The sequence below is a fragment of the Phytophthora cinnamomi genome (genome assembly GCF_018691715.1).
Source record: "Phytophthora cinnamomi strain GKB4 chromosome Unknown Contig63, whole genome shotgun sequence".
In the NCBI taxonomy this organism is placed as follows: domain Eukaryota; phylum Oomycota; class Peronosporomycetes; order Peronosporales; family Peronosporaceae; genus Phytophthora; species Phytophthora cinnamomi.
Window position 1 is genome coordinate 176,587 of NW_027150996.1, and position 10,769 is coordinate 187,355.

Genomic DNA, 10,769 nt, shown 5'->3' on the forward strand with positions numbered 1-10,769 from the left:
TGCGGAACATGTCGGAGGAAGGTGAAGGCGATTCGTGTGTGCAGAAGACCGTGGAGGATGGAGGTGTTGAGGACGACAAAACCGAGTTAATGGTAGCTGCCGAATCAGGAAACCTGGACGCCGTTCGCTGCCTGGTCGAATCCGGTGCAGACGTAAACGCGGCGAACTCTCACCAGATAACCCCATTGATGTATGCGACTTCCACGGACGACAACTTCGCCGTCGTTCAATTTCTTGTCGAACGGGGGGCCCGTGTCAACGCCAAGGCACGCTACCGATTTACCCCTCTAATGGGCGCGGCTGAAACAGGGGATATAGACGTCGTCCGGTTCCTCGTCGAACGTGGTGCCCACGTCAACGTCACGAACACTTTTGGGGAAACGGCACTCATGCGTGCGGCTAAGGCGGGAAAGATGGACGTTGTCCAGTTTCTCGTTGAAAGCGGCGCCAATGTCAACGCCGTCCAGAATGATAGATGGACCTCGCTTTTGTATGCCACTCGAAACGGGCACAGGCAAGTCGCTGGATTTCTCATTGAGAACGGCGCCGCCATTGAAGCCGCGGAGGAGAACGGAAGGACTCCGTTGATGTTGGCTGCGAGGAAGAACGACCTGGAGTGCGTTCGGTTTCTGGTCGAGAAAAAAGCTAGCATCGACGCCGCGGATAACGACGGACAGACATCACTTATGCATGCGGCTCGGAAGGGCAATTCTGAGGTCATTAGATTTCTTGTCGGGTGTGGTGCCAGTGTCAATGCTGTCGATGGTATGTCGGCGACCCCGGTAATGTATGCGACTTGGAATGACACTCTGAATCTGGCGAATGTTAGGTTTCTCGTCGAGTGCGGTGCCGACGTCAACGCCAGGACCAAAATGGGGGAAACAGCGCTTATGAGCGCGTCCAGGAATGGTGACATGGATGTCGTCCGATTTCTCGTCGAGTGCGGTGCTGACGTCAACGCCAGGACCGACTTGGGGGAAACAGCGCTTATGAGCGCGTCCAGGAATGGTGACATGGATGTCGTCCGATTTCTCGTCGAGAGTGGCGCCGATGTCAACGCTGTCGACAATAAAGGATGGTCACCTCTTGTGTTTGCTGTTGGAAGTGGAAAGTTGGATGTCGCTGGATTTCTTATCGAGGCTGGGGCCGATAGCAGTGTGGTGAAAAAGAAAAAGGCAGAGTTGCTGAGTGATGCGGTTCAGAACGGCATTCTGGATACCGTTCGGTATCTTATGGAGAGCGGTGACGCTAATGCAACGGATGAGCAAGGAAAAACCTTGCTGATGATTGCGGCACAGTGCAGCCAAATGGACGTCGTTCGGTTTCTCGTCGATCGGGGTGCTGATCTAAACGCAGTAGACAACCTCAACAATAGCACCCCGCTGTTGTATGCGGCGGAGGGGGGGCATTTGGACGTCGTTCAGTTTCTCATCCAACGCGGTGCCGATGTCAACATTGGAAACAAAGAGGGGGTGACCTCATTATTATTTGCTGTTAGAAGGGGCATGCTTCCAATGATTCGGCTTCTTATTGAAGCCGGTGCCGATGTCAACATTGGAAACAAAGAGGGAGATACCCCATTATTATTTGCTGTTAGAAGGGACGAGCTTCCAATGATTCGGCTTCTTATTGAAGCCGGTGCCGATGTTAACGCAGCTGACAACTGGGGTCGCTCTTCACTATTCTACGGTGCGGTAAACAGCAATTTGGACGTCATTCAACTTCTCGTAGAATCTGGTGCTGATATCAACGCTGTGGATAGTCGCAAAAACACTCCACTGATGATAGCGGCTCGGAGATGCTGCTTGGACGGCGTTCAGTTTCTTGTTAATTGCGGTGCTGATGTCAATGCTGTCGGAGATGACGGATTGACCCCACTGATGCTTGCAGCCGACCAGGGTAAATTCGATGTCTTTCAGTATCTCGTCCAGCATGGTGCCGACGTAAGAGCTGTGGACAAGGATGAATCGACAATGCTGATGCATGCAGCGATGGGCGGTAGTTTGAATGCCGTTGAGTTAGCGTTCAAGAATCACGCTGACGTGAAAACTGCAGACAAGAACGGATGGACCCCGTTAATGTACGCCGTAAAGAGCGGTAAGCTGGATGCAGTCCGATTTCTCCTGGAGAAGGGCGCTGGCGTGAACACCGTGAACAAAGACGGCAAGACAGCGGCTTACATTGCTTCCGGTCGCGGCTACACAGATATTCAAAGTCTGCTAATGCAATTTAAACCGTATGCCCATAACATTGCGGAGAAGATGTCTACTCGGATGCCAGCAAATTGCATTATTCCTCCGTTCGAAGTGAAGCTGAATCAACTGGTTGGAGCTGGAAACACTGGTGGAGACTACCGTGCCAAGTGGCTGGATGCCGATGTTGCAGTCAGACTGTTCGTGCCAGACGCTACGATGACAACGTTCGCGGACGAAGTGGCAGTGTGGCACCAGCTACGTCATCCTAATGTGATCAAGCTGTACGGTGCATGCAATATCGGCCACCATTTCTTCGTGTGCGAGTGGGCCAGCAACGGATCCCTTGTTAATTTCCTCAGCGCTTGTGAGAAGCGTGGCGAGCCTCGTCGACCATGGAAGTTCCTGCATGAGGCGGCGCTGGGTCTTGCCTACCTCCACGAGCGCAAGATCGTGCACGGCAACCTGTGTAGCAACAGTATTTTGATTGGCAGTGATGGTTTGGCCAAGCTGGCAGATTTCGGGGTGAGTGGCTCAATTAAAGACGGAAGTTCGGGTTATGGTTCAGTTCGCTGGCAATCTCCTGAACAGCTACGGGGGGAGGAAGCTTCGTTCGCTTCCGACATTTATTCGTTTTGTTTGTGTGCTGTGGAGGCAGTAACTCGGAAGGCCCCATGGGATCGTTGTGGTGATGAACTTTGCAAGCGGTGGAAGGAAGAGTGGGACGCGGTTACCCACCCGGACGGCTACTTTGCTCCTGTCCTGTTGAAGTATGCAGCTGATCTTTGTATGTTGGCTTCCAAAATGTGCGGTAATGACCCACGCACTAGGGTGTCTGCTGTAGTAGTAGTTCAAATGCTGGAGCGGTTGGCAGCTCAAGAGGCCCAGGATCAGCAGCGGCCACGGCCAAAGCCGGAACCACTCGTGTACATCCACGAGTATGACAACGGTGAATTGTTGTGCCAATGGCAAAAATTGCGAGATGTAGCGTCCCATGTTGGACTCGATCAGCCTCACGTCGCAGTTGTTCGTGAGTTAGAAGCACTCTATGAAAACCTTGGCAAAGAAAGTCGACATCCAAAGGTGTTGGAGCAATTCTACAAACTTGTCATGGATTGCTTTGGTGCGATTGATGTGGGGTCTCTTCAAAATCGGATCCTAAGGCTCTCTGCCACTCGAGCTCAGGGCAACAACGTTGCAATTGCATATCGACACATTGATGCTATTTGGGCTGCGATTGGCGATGCCCGTTCCACCAGCAAGGAGCAAAAACTATACCGAGAGGAAAAGCGCTCGATGCAAATGCAAGTTTTTGTGTCGGAGATCTCGCAGACGCTAACGGTTCTGGACGAGTTAAAGACAGAAAATGAGCGAAACACCTTAGTGGCCATCCTAAAGGCAGAAATCAATTTCCATGGGTCGGCGTACTCGGCAGCTCAAATGGCCGTCCTCAAGAAGGCTTATGCTGATATCACTGCTCGGCTTAAGTCTAACACGGTGGTAACAACTCCGAAGTGGTTTCTGCCCTGGCACGAATTGGAGTTCGACGGGGACAACAGTCTCGCGGTTGGGGGATTTGGCACAGTCTACCAAGCTAAATGGCTCGAGTCAGACGTAATCGTGAAGCGAATTAATTCGAAAAAGTCGAACAATGAGGAGAACGGTAGTATGTTCGCTTCAATACCTGAGACAGACAGTGTGAAGCAATCCCGCAAGGAGACCCGGGAGATGTTTGAGCATGAAGTTGAAGTCTGGTTCGGTCTGAGCCACCCCCACATTGTTCGTCTATTTGGCGCCTGTCACGTTGGGAACCCAATCTTCGTCTGCGAGTACGCAAGCAACGGGTCACTCGACAAGTACCTGCGCAGCCACCCCAACGACATGTGGCTCAAGCTTTACGAGGCTGCACTTGGAGTCCAGTATCTCCACTCTCGCAAAATTGTTCATGGCGATTTGAAATGCAATAACATTGTTGTAGGTAGAGACAATAAGGCCAAGGTGACGGATTTCGGACTAAGCTCTGCCAATGTTGTAACTGGGGCTTGGCGCTGGGTGGCGCCGGAGTGTCTGAAGGACGGTCCTTCGGCACTGTCGCTTGCGTCTGACGTGTATGCGCTTGGTATGTGCGTCGTGGAGGCCATGCGCATTGTGGAGAGTACAACCACTAACCAACAAGATTTTGTCCCGCTTCCGTGGGGGGGGGCTTGAGAATATTGTGGTTAAGACTCGCGTGACACTTCGTAAGGAGCTGCCGCAGCGTCCGCAGCATTGCACGGATGGTCAGTGGGAGTTGGTGAAGCGCATGTGCGCCTATGACCGATCAGGCCGGTTCAAGATCAGCACTGTGGTGGACAAGCTGGCCGCTCTGGCAGGTGCTAGCGCAACTCAAGAGCCTGAACCAGAATCGGCAAAACTCCCAAAAGAGCAAATCGCTGGAGTTATAGACGAGATGAAGCGGAGCTGTCATCTCAACCAGCCGGAGACGCGCTCAACGAACCAAGTTGTGCTGCGTTCGGTGTATGGTCTTCTTTGGGATCGGCTGGCGGACCTGTGTGCTATAATCAAAGATGAATCTGGGAGCCTTGATCAACTTGAAGCGCTTGTTGGTCGCGCGCGGATGGGCACACGGAGCTTGGGACAATGTCCAGATACACTAACCGGATTCACCGAGATGGCAACGAATGGCTACGCTCTCCATCGTGAGCTTGATAAGGCCATTGACGCCAATTTCTGGCGAGTTAACTCAAGCGACGGAGAACTCCATGACTGGACGGCGAGATGCTCTGAAGTTCTGGGAGCGCCAAGATCTCGGGACAACGCTAAGTTTGTTGGTCACAAGCGTAAGGAAAGGAATTCATGAGTGGTAGAATCCGGCTGGCGTGGGGCTGCGTGGTCGACAGTGTTACCCCACCCTGGGTTTGTAGTTGAAATACGAAAAAAGTAGGAACTTTGATCGGTCTCACATCCACTGGACGTCTGCCGAATACAGCGCAGCTAGCAATTCCTTCTCCGACTTGGTGCAGGACTTCTTGGCAAATAGGGAAAGTTTTCGGATATGCTCTTCATCAGGCTTCTTGGTGTCACCCATCGGGGCTCCGTGGCGCTCTGGCGTCTTCTGTAACTAAGGCATGGCGATAGGGCACGTCCCAAATTCCAGCGACCAGACCAGAGTGAGCGCACGCATCTGCTCTCCTTTCCGAAGTCCAACAAGCAAATGGGGAATTCGTGTTGGAAGATCACGCATTGTCGCCGTGATGGCGGTCAGAGTTCAAGCTTAGGCTGCGTCGCAGCACGAGTTCGCGCTGGTGCCCAATCAGCACCACGTCGGAGCGCAGGACGCGTGCCAAGGATTATGGCACGGCAGACTAGTGGGCCGCGGCACGCAGTTTACACAACGAGTGGGTGCTGGCACGCTCCCACTCGTCTTCATGTAGGAGTGCGCTCTAGCGGAGGCGCTCGATTTTCTTTACTCTACTTCTGCTCATTAATAAACTTTCCTGCTTGGAATCAAGCCCCGGGTAAACGCGACAAAGCTAGCTTTGCGCTCTTCGAAGCGCGAGTTTGTTGATCCCGGACGTCGCCGACTGTCCGGACTGCTGTTCTTCTTCGGTGCGCGTGTCAACCGAAGGGACTCCTGCCTGTCGTCGTAGGGTCGAGGACACTACCGACCTTCGTCGACTAAGTGCGAATCGGAAGTTCGCATCGGACTTAAGTGCGGCTCGCGTTAAGTTCGGCTCTGACAACTTCAACGTCAACTATGTCGGGGACTCGCTACACGGTGGATCCCGATGGCGATGTGGAGATGTCAATCCCCAGCCTATCTTCGAGGTCATCAAGGCACCCGAGCTGACCAGCTGGGAGCATGCCGCTCTGGTTGAGTGGCACCGTGAGTGGGAACGCTATGTTGAGAAGATGCGTCACCGCTGCACTACTACCGGTGAGACGTATGAGAACGTTGTAGCCACTGTGAAGGGCTCTGTAAGACGCCAGACGCTGAAGAACCTGGCCACGTATGTGCTCAAGAAGCCTGTTGCCTCCGTCACCGATGCCGACATCATGGGAGTCGTCGAGGCACGCTGTCGTACACTCAAGAATGAGTTCGTACCTGATGTCTCGTCCCTGTTCCGTGCGAACTTAAGGATGGACCTGACGATCGATGACTGTGACGCGCGGATTTTCCGCTACTACGAGGACTTCAATGGGATCGTGGAGGACAACGGTCTACAAGGGCTGATGGGAGCGGATGACAAGGAAGGTACCAACTACAAGAACAGGATGAAGGCTCGCTGCCGCATTCTGGTCGAAAACCTGCAACCTTCTATCCTCAAGGCCCAGATCGATCGACTTATTGAGTTAGAGAGGCGTGACTGTAAGTCAGATGATGTTGCCCTCTTTGATTTGATACTGGAACATGCGAAAGTCCAGCAGCGCTTTCATCGAATGTCGCAGGACCATGCTGGAAAAATTGATGCCAAAGCGTTCAAGGCCGACCGCAAGCCGCCTCGGACCACGAGCTCCAAGCCAGCGCCTCGCCCTACAACTCCGGCACCACGAGCTCCAGGGACCGCTGCGCCGGCCACACCGCCTCCACGGGCTCCCCCTCGTGATGGTTGCCTAGTGTGCAAGGGGCGCATTGGCTCAACGACTGCCCAAAGGCTACGGAAGCGCAGCGGACCGAAGCGCTGAAGAAGTTCCGCGAAGACAAGGAGCACCGCGCCAGCGCCTCGAGATCCAAGGCAGCGCGTTACAAGAGAAGTGCTATGTCTGTCTGCATCAACGGTCTTCTCACGGTCCCGTACGTCCCTGATACCGGTGCGGACAGAAGCATCATCCCAGAAGGCGTCGTGACTTCTCTTCGTGCGGTTCAGCCCACCCTCTCACCTATCCTACTAAGTACGCCCGTGGAAGCCGAAATGGCGGACGGACGCAGGCTGAGGTGTGACCAAGAATTGCTACTGGACCTGGAGCTGATGACGATGGCCGGCCAGGTGTCGCTTCGATCGGTGCCATGCCTCGTTCTGAGAGGTGACGGCGACGAGCTGCTGCTCGGGCGCGACGTGCTGAAGGGGCTCGGTATTGACGTCGAGGAGCAGTTGGCTCAATTAGCCGAACCTGCACTGCTCGATAGTGAGAACGACGAGTTTTCTGTGGGCGACGAACTTCCTTTTGCCCCACAGCCAATCAACTCTCTCGACGAACTGCTGGACTGCGCAGTTGGGAACGGGCTACCGGAAGAGCACGTCGGTGCCGTTCGCGCACTGCTTGATGAATTCCCCGATATTTGGCGCGACGCAGTCGGCGCAGACCTACCAGCAGACGTCGAACCACTTCGTGTCACGCTGCGACCCGATGCGGTCCCTCACCGGAGTGCGCCACGCAAGTACGCGCCGCTGCAGGCTGCTTTTATCCGCGACTATGTAAAGGCATTGGTTGATGGTGGTCTCATCGAACAGAATAACTCGGCACGCTGGGCATGTGCCGTGGTTCCCGTCCGCAAGCCAGGAACCCAGGATAAATTTCGGCTGACGATCGACTATCGACCTGTTAACAGTGTGACGGTCCCTATCGCCGGCACCATGCCGTCAGCTGCCATCCAAGTCGATGCTTTCCAGGGCAAGAAGATCTTCGCCTGATTTGACTTCACCCAAGGTTTCTGGCAGCTACCTCTTCATGAAGACAGTAGGGAGATTTTCTCGTTCGTCACGCCGGATGGCGTTTATACACCTTCTAGAGTCCCGCAAGGAGCGATGGACTCGGCGCTGCATTTTCAAAGCCAAGTGCAAGCGAAACTGGCACCGCTGATCCCACATTCGGCGTTGGTGTGGGTTGACGACGTGATCCTATTTGCGCCTACCATCGCCGAATTCCTGCAAACGCTGCGGACGTTTTTCGAGATTGTCAGTGCGGCCAACTTCAAGCTCAATCGTACAAAGTCGTCGCTTTTTGAGCTCGAGATCCTCTGGTGCGGGCGTCTTATTTCCAGTGAAGGTATTCGCCACGACCCGTCCCGAGTCAGCGCTCTCACAGAGCTCCCGCTACCCGCTACAGTCGCTGACCTACAATACTTCGTGTGCGCTACGAACTGGCTGCACGACTCGCTACCTGACTACGCGAGGACAATTGCACCGCTGCAAGACAAGCTGAATGATGAGCGCACCCGAATTGGTCGGCGAAGTCGCAATGCGTTGAACGTCCCTACGACGTGGTCTCCGGCCGAAGAAGTCGCGTTCAAGACTGTTGTATCACTGGTGAAGGACTCCGCGCTGATGGCTTTTCGGGATCCTGATGCCCAGTTGCTACTCTTCACAGATGCCTCGGCCACCGGCTACTCGATCATCCTCACACAGGTTCGCGATTGGGATGCTTCCTACCTGTTGACGAACAGCACCACGAGATGATTATCTGCAAGGGTGGCCTGTTCAAGCATTCAGAGTTGAATTGGACCGTGGTGGAAAAGAGGCTTATCCGATTGTTAAAGCCTGTCAAGATCTCGAATATCTCCTGCTTCGCCCTCGTGGGTTCCGCCTCTACTGCGATCATGCCAACTTGGCATACATTTTTGCGCCGAGCGTCGAGCTCAAAAGCACGTCCGGGACCGCTTGCAACGCTGGGCGATGCGTCTATGTGGTCTGCACTACACTATCGAACACATTCCTGGCGAAAAGAATGTGTGGGCGGATATCGTGTCCCGTTGGCATGCCCGCGAGATTGTTGCTGTGGCCGCTGTCCAGACACGCAGTCGTCACATCGTCCCAGTGGAAGAGTTATCACCGCTTCGTCCACTTGCTGACGAGCAGTTTATTTTTCCCAAGCGCGCTGACCTGCACGCTGCTCAACTTGCTGCCTCTCGTGAGCGCTCTCGGTTGCAGCACGCTTCGGAAGAGGAGGATGGTGTGGTGACCGTGGACAACCGCCCTGGGTCCCCACGAATGCAAAGGACCTGCTCGCCCGAATTTTGTCGTCGCTCATTGCGGTTCACAAGGCCATCGCGGCCAGGATGCAATGGCCTTGGTGTTGAAAGAACGATTTTACACCGTGAATCTGGACGATAAAGTGGCCAAGTTCGTCCGACAGTGTCTACTCTGCAAGCACTTCAAGGGCCCTCGTCAGATTCCGCGCCCATATGGCCCGCTGCTGACACCGACGCAGCGAAATGAAGTGGTGCATTGGGACTTCCTGTCCCTTGGTGATGGTTTTGGCGACTCGAAGTATCTGCTGGTGGTGAAAGATGGAATATCCCACTTCTGTGAATTGTTTCCGTGCGCTACACCAACTGCCTACGTCGCGGCGGAATCACTCACACTCTGGTACGCACGGTATGGGCTACCACAGACTCTGAAGTCCGACCAGGGCACACACTTTCGCAACGAAATGGTGAAGCACCTCGCAGCGCGATTGAAGATGGAGCTGCACTTCACGCCAGTATACTCACCATGGTTGAACGGGACGATTGAAAGGCTGAACAAGGACGTCCTTCAAGTACTCCGAGCGCTGCTCATGGAGTATGGCCTGGACCAGCACGAGTGGCCATATCTGTTGCCTGCTATCCAAGCCAACTTAAACCACACTCCAGTCCCATCTCTTGCCGGTCATGCTCCTGTGGAGGTGTTCACGGGGCTGCCAGCTTCATCAGCATTGGACGTAATTGTGGTGCCCGCCGGTAGCGAGCACGCTGAACGCGTAGTCGACCTCGACGATATTGGCGGCTTTGTGGGCCAGCTTCGCTCTTCGCTGCACGCTATTCACCAGGACGTGTCAGATGCAAAGGAACGCCAGCGACTCCGCGACATGGCATCGCACAAGGGCATTCCTGTCAACTTCGACGTCGGTGACTTTGTGCTATGGTCAAGAATCGACCAACGTCTGCCGAACAACAAGCTGTTGGGTCACTGGGTCGGCCCCTTCAAAGTGGTTGCTGCTCTCGCCCACTCCTTCGAGATAGAGCACCTGGTGACTGGACGAAAGTACGATGTGCACGCTTCTCGTCTTAAATTCTACGCCGACGCCGAGCTGGACACGACTGCAGAGCTGTTGGAATTGGTCTCCAGCCAGGGCATGCTCTTGGGAGTCGAGAAGTTGGTCGACCATCGCTACAACCATGACCTGAACCGCTGGGAGCTTTTCGTCTCATGGGCCGGTCTCCAAGCCATCGAGAACTCATGGGAGCCGCTGATCACGTTGCTGCATGATGTCCCCGCGAAGGTGCGCGAGTACATCGACGCGGCTGAAGATGACGAACTCAGCGCTCAAATTGACTAGCAGCACGATACTGCAGCCGCATCCAAGCTTTGGAGGGCACTGTCGCCGTGATGGCGGTCAGAGTTCAAGCTTAGGCTGCGTCGCAGCACGAGTTCGCGCTGGTGCCCAATCAGCACCACGTCGGAGCGCAGGACGCGTGCCAAGGATTATGGCACGGCAGACTAGTGGGCCGCGGCACGCAGTTTACACAACGAGTGGGTGCTGGCACGCTCCCACTCGTCTTCATGTAGGAGTGCGCTCTAGCGGAGGCGCTCGATTTTCTTTACTCTACTTCTGCTCATTAATAAACTTTCCTGCTTGGAATCAAGCCCCGGGTAA

At 54.5% G+C, this 10,769-nt stretch overlaps 3 protein-coding genes across 3 annotated transcripts; all 3 read left to right on the top strand.

Annotated features, from left to right (window-relative positions):
- Positions 1 to 8: 8 nt before the first annotated feature.
- IUM83_13163 (Serine/threonine protein kinase) lies at positions 9 to 4,400 on the top strand (the record flags this gene model as incomplete). The annotated part of the gene is made up of 1 exon (XM_067937822.1): positions 9 to 4,400. One exon carries the CDS (start codon positions 9 to 11, stop codon positions 4,398 to 4,400), a length of 4,392 nt encoding a protein of 1,463 aa, XP_067786883.1.
- A 3,539-nt stretch (positions 4,401 to 7,939) lies between these two features.
- On the top strand, positions 7,940 to 8,590 carry IUM83_13164 (Gag/polymerase/env Polyprotein; the record flags this gene model as incomplete). The annotated part of the gene is made up of 1 exon (XM_067937823.1): positions 7,940 to 8,590. The coding sequence occupies one exon, from the start codon at positions 7,940 to 7,942 to the stop codon at positions 8,588 to 8,590; it is 651 nt and encodes a 216-aa protein (XP_067786836.1).
- Positions 8,591 to 9,194: 604 nt separating this feature from the next.
- IUM83_13165 (RNA-dependent DNA polymerase) lies at positions 9,195 to 10,451 on the top strand (the record flags this gene model as incomplete). Its single annotated transcript, XM_067937824.1, has 1 exon — positions 9,195 to 10,451. The coding sequence occupies one exon, from the start codon at positions 9,195 to 9,197 to the stop codon at positions 10,449 to 10,451; it is 1,257 nt and encodes a 418-aa protein (XP_067786907.1).
- Between the last annotated feature and the right edge of the window lie 318 nt (positions 10,452 to 10,769).